The following is an 11,414-nucleotide window of genomic DNA, read 5'->3' as shown; positions in this document are numbered from 1 at the left end:
GACGTTATCCCTCTGGCTTTTGACCTCCGGCTTGTACCCTGACCTCGGCTCTGCTCGCTCTCTGTGTACCTTATCCAACTACCTGGCTTCTGACCTCCGGCTTGTACCCTGACCTCGGCTCCACTCTCTCCCTGTGCACCTTATCTGACTTCCTGGCTTCTGGCTTTTTTGAATACCCTGTCTCTAGTAGCTTCTAGTGACACCTAGTTGAGTATCATCACAGCTATTTTTTCTGATTAAGCCCCTGCAGACTTTTTGGGACATCTTAAAGAATGATTGTCCAGAAAACAGTTTATATATGAGTGTGTATATGTGTGTCTGATGTGAATATTACATGTGTAACTGTATATACAGGTGGGGAATAATGGAGAAGGGGAATGTTATGTCACCACCGGAGTCTGCTCCAGCGACTTCTGCTCCGATCGCCAGGCGATGCCGTGTTCCTGCCGTGGATGGTGCTGGTGATGGGAGAGAAGTCGATGACAGCGGCACCGGTGGGCACAGGCTCCGATCATCCACTTGGCTGGGTTATCTTGGGATCTGCAGTACCGCTGGCTGACTGTGGGTGGCATGTGTCTTCCAGCTGAAGTTGCCAGCGTTCAGCTACAGCCAATGGGAAGACACCACACCCTTTTTTTTCCCCCTCCTGTCACATGACCACTGCCAGAGATAGTTCTGATTTTCCTGGCTCCTGTTACGTCCTATTCTGTTTGGTTATTCCTGTGTGCTGACTTCTGCGTGTTTTCTGACTACCCTCCTGCCTACTGTTTTTGTACCTCGCTGCCCGATCCGGATTTGACCTCTGCTACGTTTGCTGACTACGTCATTGTCTGCCGATTCTGTCCCTGTTCCACAATTCCTGGTTTGACCCTGCCTGACTACTACTCTCATCGGACTGCAGCCTTCCACAGGTAGTGATCACCAGGGCCCTGTGTAATTCCAAATCCCTGTATAGGGGTTAAAGGGTTTCAGGGTTCGGGGGATCCTGCTTGGTGAGTGGCTTCCCTCTAGCCTCCCCATTACAGCCCATCTGAGTCTGTGGATCCAGGCAGGCGTTACAGGGAAGCCCAGACAGTCACAATCTGCACAGGTGCCCTTTACTGTCAGTGTCCTGCCTTGTATATCACCAACATATTCCTCGGTGCTGTACACTGAAATATCACTGATATCTTCATATCAAAGCCAGTATAAACACCCAGTTTCTCCAGCTCAGTGTACACTTGGCCCAGTTTCATAAACAGACATATACTCTGTTTGGTTGAGTTTCTACATTGCATATGTGTTGTGGATTTGCTATTGCTAAGCAAATGTTTAAAAATTATCAATAGGGAAATGTTGAGCAGTTTCTTCTTGCTCCTAATCAGGTCACTACTTTTTTTCCCAAAAGAACCCGGGGGAAATGAAGTCTGGAGCATTTTTATTTTGCAGTAGTTTTGATACAATTCCTCCATTGTGCAAATGAACCTATATGTACTATTTCTCTGTATTATTTACTAAACTATCATACTAAAGTACATGTTTTCTATATCTAAATCAGATTGCCATAATTTTTAATGTATGATATTAAAATACTTAATGACAATGCTATATATTACCATTTTAGACTTTATGGTGTATGCATGGGATATGATAAATGTCTGATAGATTCGGGCCCCACTTCTGGAACCTTCACCTACTGTACGTCTATGTCACATTCACTTTAGGATAGTGGGGAACCAGGGCTCCTAAGCTGCCCCTCAAGCTAGGGGATCCTACGCTATCCCTAATCTCAGGGATACTCCTGATGGTGGAGAGACCCTAGTCTCCTCCTGGGCTTGTTCTTGACCAGTCCTCATTTGATTGTCCCTCCCCCCACTGAGGGACGGGACAGATATGTGTTGAAACCAGAGATAAAGACAGATGAGAAAATAACAAAACTCTGTTACACAGCACACCCACACAAAAGGTAAAGACAATAAGAGATTCGGGAAGTACAAAATGTCAGGGGTAAACTCCACAAGCATACCAAGCAATAAGCACAACTAATGCACAACTTTTACCAAAGTGTCTGGGACACCACTCCTCACACACTAACATAGAATAAGCTATAGCTGGCATGGGTGGGAGGATTCCACCAGCATAAATAGGAGGAGAGCAGGTGTGAGAGATCTCCCCACAACATGTGATTAAAGGAGCAGGCAGACTAGCAGAGATTAACTCTTGCTAGCATACCTATGAACCAGCAAACAGCAGGTTGACGCCTGAGTCTGCCTGTGTTGACACCAGAGAAACCATTGGGCAGAGTGTCAGAATCTGCAGAGTCCAATGCCGTCATTACAGTTGGCGACATCTGTGCAAAACTCCGTGTAACAGTCTAAAACAAAGATCTGCAACCTTCACCTCATAACCACTGTGAATGCAGAGGTTACAGTGCACAGCTCTCTCCATTCACTCCTATGGAAGTTTCACAAACAGCCAACAGAATTCCATTGAAATGATGGACGTCCATTGATTTGGACATTTGTGCTTCTTCAGGGCAGAGCTATTCTTGACTTGAAATGTGTCTGTGCTTTTAGAATAGGCTTCCTGATCACTGAATCCTCCTTTAGTAATTAAACATTAAGAGTCAAAGAGACAATCCTTTGAAATATTTAGTCAGTTCTCACAATAGCCATTATACAGTAAAGAGCCTCTACATTGACCTCTGCAGTAAGGCGCTGCGCCGTGTAACCTATCAATGCTTTACTGATGACTATATTATTTTAAATCCTTACATTTATTTTCTTGTAACTAAGGTCCAGTCTGATGGTGAAACATGAATAACTATGAAATAATTCGGATGATCGGAGAAGGAGCATTTGGAAAAGCTTTTCTAGCAAAAGGGAAAAAGGATAAAATTCAATGTGTAATCAAAGAAGTGAATCTCTCCAAGGTGAATGGTATAAAAATGTATATTATTAGTAGGAAGATCTCAGCAATAAATTGTGTAATAGAAATGTCCTAATTCTCAGGTGCGGAACATATCTTCATCAGCCTCAGAGTAAAGTGGGCTTTACACGTTGCGAGATCGGTAGCCGATGCTAGCGATGTCGAGCGCGATTTCACCTGCCCCCGTCGTACGGCCGATATGTGGTGATCGCTGCCGTAGCGAACATTATCGCTACGGCAGCGTCACACTACTTACCTGCCCTGCGACGTCGCTGTGACCGGCGATCCGCCTCCTTTCTAAGGGAGCGGTTCGTTCAACGTCACAGCGACGTCACAGCAGCGTCACTGAACCACCGCCCAATAGAAAAGGAGGAGCGGAGATGAGCGACCGGAACATCCCGCCCACCTCCTTACTTCCTCCTTTTCCGGTGGACGCAGGTAAGGAGATGTTTGTCGCTCCTGCGGTGTCACACATAGTGATGTGTGCTGCCTCAGGAACGACAAACAACATCGTACCTGTCGCTGCAGCGATATTATGGAAATGAGCGGCGTGACAACGAGCAACGATTTTTGACGTTTTTGTGATCGTTGATCGTCGCTCATTTGCGTTACACGCTGCGATGTCGGTAACGGCGCCGGATGTGCGTCACTAACGACGTGACCCCGACGATATCTTGTTGCCGATGTCGCAAAGTGTAGAGCCTGCTTAAGACTAGATTCACACATCACATATTTGTAGCAAAATGTTGCACCAAAAATTGGCACCAGTTACAGTACAATAGAAGTGAATGTTATTTTGCAATTGGCTATCACTGTCTATGTGTCACACAGTGACTATCTGGGATCCACCAGGTATAACAGAACTCCCAGCGAGCGCCGCAAAACACAGGGTACACTGGGAGCACGATACAACGGTAGGCCTTGGAGCTAGTAGTAGATCTGCGATACACAATGCGCTGTGATCTTCTAATCCCAGAGTGCCCCAAGATCACATCAGGCCATGACCCACTCGTGACACTATGCTACTCATAAACATCCCATTGTGAGGTTACAGGTTGTGCCTACTGGTTGGTCCATGGTGCAGTAAAATGACACTTTCTCACATGCTTCTTTATGCTACATTTGCTATGTTTTGCTGCTGAATCTAAAACAGTCATTGTACCGCCCTGAGAGGGGCCCGGCCTGCTTCTCCGCTTGCTCGGGCCAAGCCGCTCGAGGTCCGGGCTCGGGTTGTCGGTGGCACGAGCGCCTCTGGACCAGGGGCCACGTCGCTCTGTTAAGGGGAGAGGCAGTAGGGTGGTGGTGGTGGTGACGGGACGAGGCGCGCAGCCGGGGAGGGCCGCGCTGTCGTCCAACGGGTCGTGACGCCACCCACGGGTTGTGGTGACGGGATGCACCACCGCTGCGGCTGGAGTGAAGGTGGGCTCGTCCGGGATCGGTGTTGCGGCCGCAGCCTAGATGTTAGCCCCTCCGTGGGTAGGGGCGGCGTGTCCCGGGGCCCGGTGGGGGACTGGAGCGCTGATGTTGTCGGGGTGCAGGGTGCCGTGCCGCGGTGTAGTGTCGTGCCCGGATGGCACTGGTGTACTCACGATTGATTCACACTCAGAGTCACTGGTAAACCAAAGTTCGGATGTGGTCGGTCCCTGCGGCTGGCTGCTGATGTCCCCTGTGGGGTTGATGGTGGCCCCTTTTCCCGTGCACCTCTGGATGTTGTGTTTCGGCTCCCCTGCCTGAGCAGTGGTAGCCCGCTCCCCGGCGTTGAGCTGCCGGAGGAGCCCTCGGTTGCCCGCAGGCGCTGGCCCGTCGGCTGTTTGGCCCTTGGCGGTGGCGCTCACCCAGTCTCGGTGGGCTTTTGCCTTCTTTCGGGACTTTGGGTATGGATGAACCCGTGAGGTCCAGCCAGCAATCAGTCAATTTGACAATATATTCAGTGGCTTCTAAGCTAGGACGGGGTCTGAGTACCCGGTTTCTGGTGCTCCGGTACACGGTTGACTCCCCGGTTCAGGACCGGAGGGCTCCAACCCAGGCCCGGTCCGTACGGTTCCGCCGGTCGCTGTAGCGGTACTCCTGCAGACAGCCACCACCGTCTGCCTGCCTGACGTTTCCAAGGGGCCCAGGCTCCTACCCGGGTCCCTGACAGCTGCTCCACTACCACTCACTGTCAACTCAAAACTAAACTGTTTGAACTTCCTGCCCCAGGAGAGTAGTCTCCTCGGTGGGCGTGTCTTTCTGCCTGACTCCGCCCACCTGGTGTGATTTACTGGCCCTGAGGGAGGCATCAGGTCTCCCTTTCGGGTGACGAGTGTGTGACCTCACAGGGGGTAGGGGTGGGGGTGTATGTGGTAGGTGTGAACCCTGGGCTCCAGGGCGTCACATCATTATATATTAGAAGAATGATGGCAGAACTTGACAATTCCGGTGGCATCGGCTGAAATCTAAAGGTGGTGTCACACACAGCGACGGCGACAACGACGTCGCTGCTACGTCACCATTTTCTGTGACGTAGCAGCGACGTCCCGTCGCTGTCGCTGTGTGTGACATCTAGCAACGAGCTTGCCCCTGCTGTGAGGTCGCCGCTCGTTGCTGAATGTCCTGCTTCATTTTTTGCTCGTTGCTCTCCCGCTGTGAAGCACACATCACTGTGTGTGACAGCGAGAGAGCGACGAACTGAAGCGAGCAGGGAGCCAGCTTCTGGCAGCTTGCGGTAAACTGTAACCAAGGTAAACATCGGGTAACCAAGGGAAGCCCTCTCCTTGGTTACCCGATATTTACCTTCGTTACCAGCGTTTGCTTATTAACCCGATGTGTACTCTGGCGTGTAGGGAGCCAGTGCTAAGCGGTGTGCGCTGGTAACCAATGTAAATATCGGGTAACCAAGCCCTTGGTTACTCGATATTTACCTTAGTTACCAAGCGCAGCACCACTTCCACCCGTCGCTGCTGGCTGGGGGCTGGTCACTGGTGAGATCTGCCTGTTTGACAGCTCACCAGCAACCATGTAACGACGTAGCAGCAATCCTGATAAGGTCAGGTCGCCCGTTGTGATCGCTGCTACGTCGCGATATGTGAACCCAGCATAATGTGTATGGTGTTACAAACTTTCCATCATCCAGCAATCACCGTTTTTGGTTTTTTTTGGGAACAATGGCTGTTGGATTTGTACATGGTCTATTAATTGGAGTTTTTTTTAGGGGGAGGGGAGTTTCTACCAGATATGTCAGCTTATTCCCCTCTCCCCATTAAAATCGAATGCACTGAAATGAGCTTGCATCCATTTGCCCACCTCTTTATTCAGAGCTGAACAGTTTGATTTTACACATGTAAGGACCTGATCAGATATCAAAGTCATACATCAGAATAATGTCAGTTTGAGGCTAAGTATGTAAAGCGCTATGGAATTAATAACGCTATATAAATGAATAAATTATTATTATTATTATTATAAATACCCTGTCTGAGAACTGACTCTGACATCTGATTCTGTTTGATATCTCATCATGTCCTATAATGGACCCTGTACTATTGAGTATTTGCAATTTCAAGTCTGATTATGTAAAAATAACTACATTTTTTTCTTGTCTTCCATAGATGGCCAGGAAGGAGAAAGAGGCTTCCCACAAAGAGGTTACTCTTCTGGCTAAGATGAATCACCCCAATATTGTTAGATTTTTCACATCAATAGAAGGTTTGTTAATAATTTATGAGACAAAGAGGTAAAGGTGAATGACTGAGCAGGAATGTGCGGAGAACCAATACAGAGATACTCAAAACTACCGTATTTTCTGGCGTATAAGACGACTGGGCGTATAAGATAACCCCCAAATTTTCCAGTTAAAATATAGAGTTTGGGATATACCGTATATAATCGAGTATAAGCCGACCCGAGTAATGTGCCCCTTGTTTAGTAACGTCCCCTGCAGTAATGTGCCTATTGTTTAGTAATGTCCCCTGCATTAATGTGCCCATTGTTTAGTAATGTGCCCATCCTTGTCCCCCCCTTGTAGTAATGAGCCCATTGTTTAGTAATGGTCCTACTGTTACTCTTCTTTTCCCCTATTATGCCGTTGTTTACACACAATAAACATTATTCTCACCTCTCACAGTCCAGTGGTGACCTCAGCTGCTTCTTGTGGACCGCAAGGCCCATAGACCCCTCCATGATAGCGTCTGATGCACGGGACTGCTGCTTGCCGTCATAGCTTTACTAACTACCGTAAAGCATTCAACTGCAGTAAAGCGCTGACAGCGGCGGCCCCATGTATGGGATGCGATCATGGAGGAGTGCTTCTTGCAGACCGCAGGTACATAGACCCCTCCATGATCGCATCCTGTACACGGGGCCGCCGCTGCTGTCAGCGCTTTACTGCAGTTGAATGCTTTACGACACCGCAAAGCATTAAACTGCAGTAAGACCATGATGGCGGCGGCCCCGTGTACAGGATGCTATCGTGGAGTGGTCTATGTGCCTGCAGTCTGCCATAAGAAGCTGAAGGCACTGCGGGAACTGAGGATAGGTGAGAATAATGTTTATTGTGTGTAAGAAGGGGACCGGTTGGAGGGCATTAGTAAAGAATGGGCTCATGCAGCACCGTGCACCGCCGTATAAGGCAACACCAAGCGTATAAGACGACAACCGACTTTTGAGAAGATTTTCAGGGGATAAAAAGTTGTCTTATACGCCGGAAAATACGGTAGTTTATATGCCTACTCTATAGCTTAATCCCCTCCTCCGCCCTCTCCCTAAAAATCATTTTAATGTTATTTTCTTACAAAAAACAATTAAATAGCTTGTAAAAATCCCCAAGTTACCCTGATGCTGCTGTTTTTTTCCAGTTTGCACTGCATCACTAAATTGCAGAGATAATCACATTTGTCACTTTTATAGCGCAGTATGTGAAATCTCTGCTTGCAGAACAACTGGGTGTTTCTTCAAAGTCTTATCGGAGGGCGTCCACGTTGGACCTCCCAGACACTGCCAATCACAGCTTGGCAGTAAGCAGAGATATCACATACTGCACTCCAACAAATGTAAATATTTCTGCAATTCAGTGATGCTGGATGGAAAAAAAGGAAAACATTAATTATTAATTAATTAATTAATTAATTAATGACCTGTAGCTCCCAGCTCCATTGACTTTAATGTAAGCAGTTTTTTTGGAGAGTAATTGTAAAGAGCAGTGTTAAATTTCCCCCTCAAAACATAGTGTATGACGTTCTCTGAGTCAAGTGAGATGTCTGTGCAAAATATTGTAATTGTAAATGCGACGGTGCGGATTCCTTTAGCAGACATACACACACATACACACACATACATACACTCAGCCTTATATATTAGATATATACCGTGTTTTTCCAAACATAAGATACTGTCTTATACTTTTTTTGCCCCCCCCAAAAAAGCACTAGGGCTTATTTTTGAAGGAGGTTTTATTTTTGGAAAAACATGGTTGGGGGTAAATTAACCCCCCAAAAAAGCAGACACCCCAGTTCCCAGGAGACTCATACTTATCAGACCCGGATGTCTGTGTGGGTCCGAGGTCCTTCCTGTGATCTCCGGTGAGTGCTGTACGCTGTGCTCCCCTGCTTACACATTACATCCAGCGTTACAGAATACTTCTGGCTGCTGGGAATGATGGGAGGAAGTCACATGAGTCCGCAGGTCCTGTAAGCTAGCATTGCGGCAGGTCCTTGCGCTCCACTGCACAGCCTTTCAGGATTCTGCCGGCAAAAAGAAATCGGTGTCGCTGGATGTGGTCAGTGTGTGTGTGATGCAATGTGTGTGTGATCTGATGTTTGTGTGTGAGATTGGATGTGTGTGGGGGTGTGATCACTGCAGGTCCTCTGCCCTTCCGTCTGTGGAGTGTGATTGTGGGGTGTCCACTGTCTACAATGAAGTGTCCTGCAGTATCTTTTTAACTTTTTTAGCTGCACAGACACTTCATTACTGAACCGCGACTAGGGCTTATTTTTGGGGTCGGGCTTATATTTAATCTTTACACAGAAAATGCTGAAAATCCCTGCTAGGGCTTATTTTTTGGGGAGGGCGGGCTTATTTTTGGAAAGACATGGGGTATATATATATATATATATATATATATATATATGTATATATATATATATATAAAAAATATTTTCATTTTTATTTTTTTTCTGACTTTGTTCATGTGCATATATGGTAACTTTCACAATTCTCTAGTGCAATGTAGAGCAGAGATCTGTATATATGTTCATTAACGTATAATTATAATTTCAGAGAATAATAATCTGTACATTGTGATGGAATATTGCGATGGTGGTGACCTGATGAAGAGGATTAGCATGCAGAGGGGCGTTCTGCTTAATGAAGACCAGGTACACAATCAGTATCAAGAGTGTAGATCAAATATTTATCAGACATTAATGAACTTGCATGTAGTCAATTGATTTCCAAGGTTCAGCATGTAAGCGCCTCATTGCATTAAGAAATCAGTGTAGCTCGCTTACTGATATACAAGCTGCTTTCCAAACTAAGGCCCTGTGCGCACGAGAAAATGGAATTTTCTTAAGAAAATTCCGGACCCTCTGAAAGATTTCTTTTTCTGCATCTCTTGGCAGGAAAAACACAGCTGCAAAAATGCACGTTTTGCGTTTTTGCATGCATTTTTCAATTGAATTCAATGGTTGTGTCGCGGGCGGAGGAGGGGACGCCGCGCTCTCCCACTGCTCGGGTCCGGCTGCCGCGGCTGCCGCGGCCTGCCGCTGCTCGGTGGCTCGAGTGATGGGCCGGATCCCGGGGACTCTAGCGGCGCTCCTCGCCCGTGAGTGAAAGGGGGGTTTGGGTGTGGGGATTGTTTATTGTCCGTGACGCCACCCACGGTTGTGGTGATTGAGTGTACACCACCGCTGCTCTGGCTGGGGATCCCGGGAGTGATGGTATGGAGCAGCCAGTTGTTGTGTTGCCCCTCCGTGGGTAGGGGGTGGTGATCCCGGGGCCCAGTGATGGAGTTGGGGATGGTGGACAGGCGGGCTATGGGGCCTGTGGAGGTGCAGGAGCGCAGGGGCAGCGCTGTGCCGCACGGCACGGAGGTACTCACTCAGCCAGTAAACACGACACAGTTCTCGGTAAACAAACGGTTGGTTGGACGGGTCCCTCAGACGGTTACGTTGCCGATGTCCCCTACAGTTGACGGTGACGGTCTCTTCCCTGCACCTATGTGTTGTTGTTTGGTAGCGATGGGTTCCCACCGGTAACCCGCTCCCCAGCTTCGATATGAACCGGAGGAGTTCCAATCTTGCCCGCAGGCGCTGGCCCTGGGAAACTGGTGCCTTGGCGGTGGCGGTGTCTCCCCTCTACGGTTGGACTGTTGCCTTCAAACGGGACTTGGTTGTTGGGAGACAGTCGTCCCCTTCACTGACGGATTTGGCAAATTATGGCGACTCCTAGCCTTGCCGGGATCCGAAAGGCCCCTGCCCTGGTGCTGACTAATCTTCGTATACCGCTCCGGTACCGCCGGGTCACCACCCGTCCACGGTCCTTTCGGCAACCTCCAATCAGTCTCGCCTGCAGACGGTCACCGCCGTCTGCCAACCTTGCTGTCTCAGTCCGGGGCACACACCTGGACTAACTTCAGGCTTCTTGCTGTCACTTTCTCTTGCTCCTTTTCCACTTCCTTCTACTTCACTGTTTACTCCTTCACTTTCCTAGCTTAACTCCAGCTCTTCCCTGAGCTAACTGCCTGGTTTTCCCGCCTCCAGAGCTGTGAACTCCTCGGTGGGTGGAGCCAACCGCCTGGCCCACCCCCTGGTGTGGACACCAGCCCCTGGAGGAAGGCAACAAGGATTTAAGTTTTGACCTAGTGTGTACCTGCAGGGAATGTGGGGTGCGGGTGGTGTTGTGACCTGTGACCCCTGGCTTGCCCAGGGTGTCACATTCCCCCTTAGCAAAACGCAGACCGTCCTCGGGCTGCCCGTCCAACACCGGTTTTATTTTCCTTTTGTTTTCTGTGAAAAGTAGAAAAACGGTAAACATATTTACAATTTATGACATCATCCCACATCGGGAGGCACATTTCTTAAACGTTGCAAACGGTTTACGGTTACGGTCTCCGCTCTCTCCCACCCAAGTAACCTGGCCCTGATGCTGCCCCTAAAACCCAGGCAGCACCCCTTGACCCCAGTCCGGCACAAGTTACCCGAGCGGGATCTGTCCTTCCCCTCCAGAGGGTAGCCACCGGTTCCTGTGGTGGCTGGGCCCCAGCCGGCTCTACTGCGGGCCCTCCCTCCAACCTGCCTCTCCGGAGGCGGCAATTGCGGAAACGGTAACGGTAAAACAACTTATTTACATTCCACTTAACGTTTGTGGTTGCCCTGCAAGTTCACGGGCTTGTCCATAAGGAGTCCCTTATGCAACCTTTTCAAACGGTTCCCACGGGGACAACGGTGCCGGCAACGGCCGGTTTTCTCAATCACGGTGAATCAGGTGACTGTTCGGTAATCATCTTATCATCATCTTTCAAACTTTCAAAACTT

The 11,414-nt window shown here is 48.7% G+C and overlaps 1 protein-coding gene across 1 annotated transcript in view; it reads left to right on the top strand.

The window, feature by feature from the left end:
* The first annotated feature begins 2,783 nt into the window (after positions 1-2,783).
* The window catches only part of LOC142292147 (serine/threonine-protein kinase Nek5-like), a 56,410-nt gene continuing 47,779 nt past the window's right edge, over positions 2,784-11,414 (top strand). Inside the window, exons 1-3 of the mRNA XM_075337303.1 lie at positions 2,784-2,911; positions 6,495-6,591; positions 9,160-9,257. Of these exons, the coding sequence (XP_075193418.1) occupies positions 2,795-2,911; positions 6,495-6,591; positions 9,160-9,257 (312 nt within the window). The 5' untranslated portion in view covers positions 2,784-2,794. The remainder of the gene's footprint in view (positions 2,912-6,494; positions 6,592-9,159; positions 9,258-11,414) is intronic.

Source organism: Anomaloglossus baeobatrachus, chromosome 2, assembly GCF_048569485.1.
Source record: "Anomaloglossus baeobatrachus isolate aAnoBae1 chromosome 2, aAnoBae1.hap1, whole genome shotgun sequence".
NCBI lineage: Eukaryota > Metazoa > Chordata > Amphibia > Anura > Aromobatidae > Anomaloglossus > Anomaloglossus baeobatrachus.
This window is presented reverse-complemented; position numbering and strand designations above follow the sequence as displayed.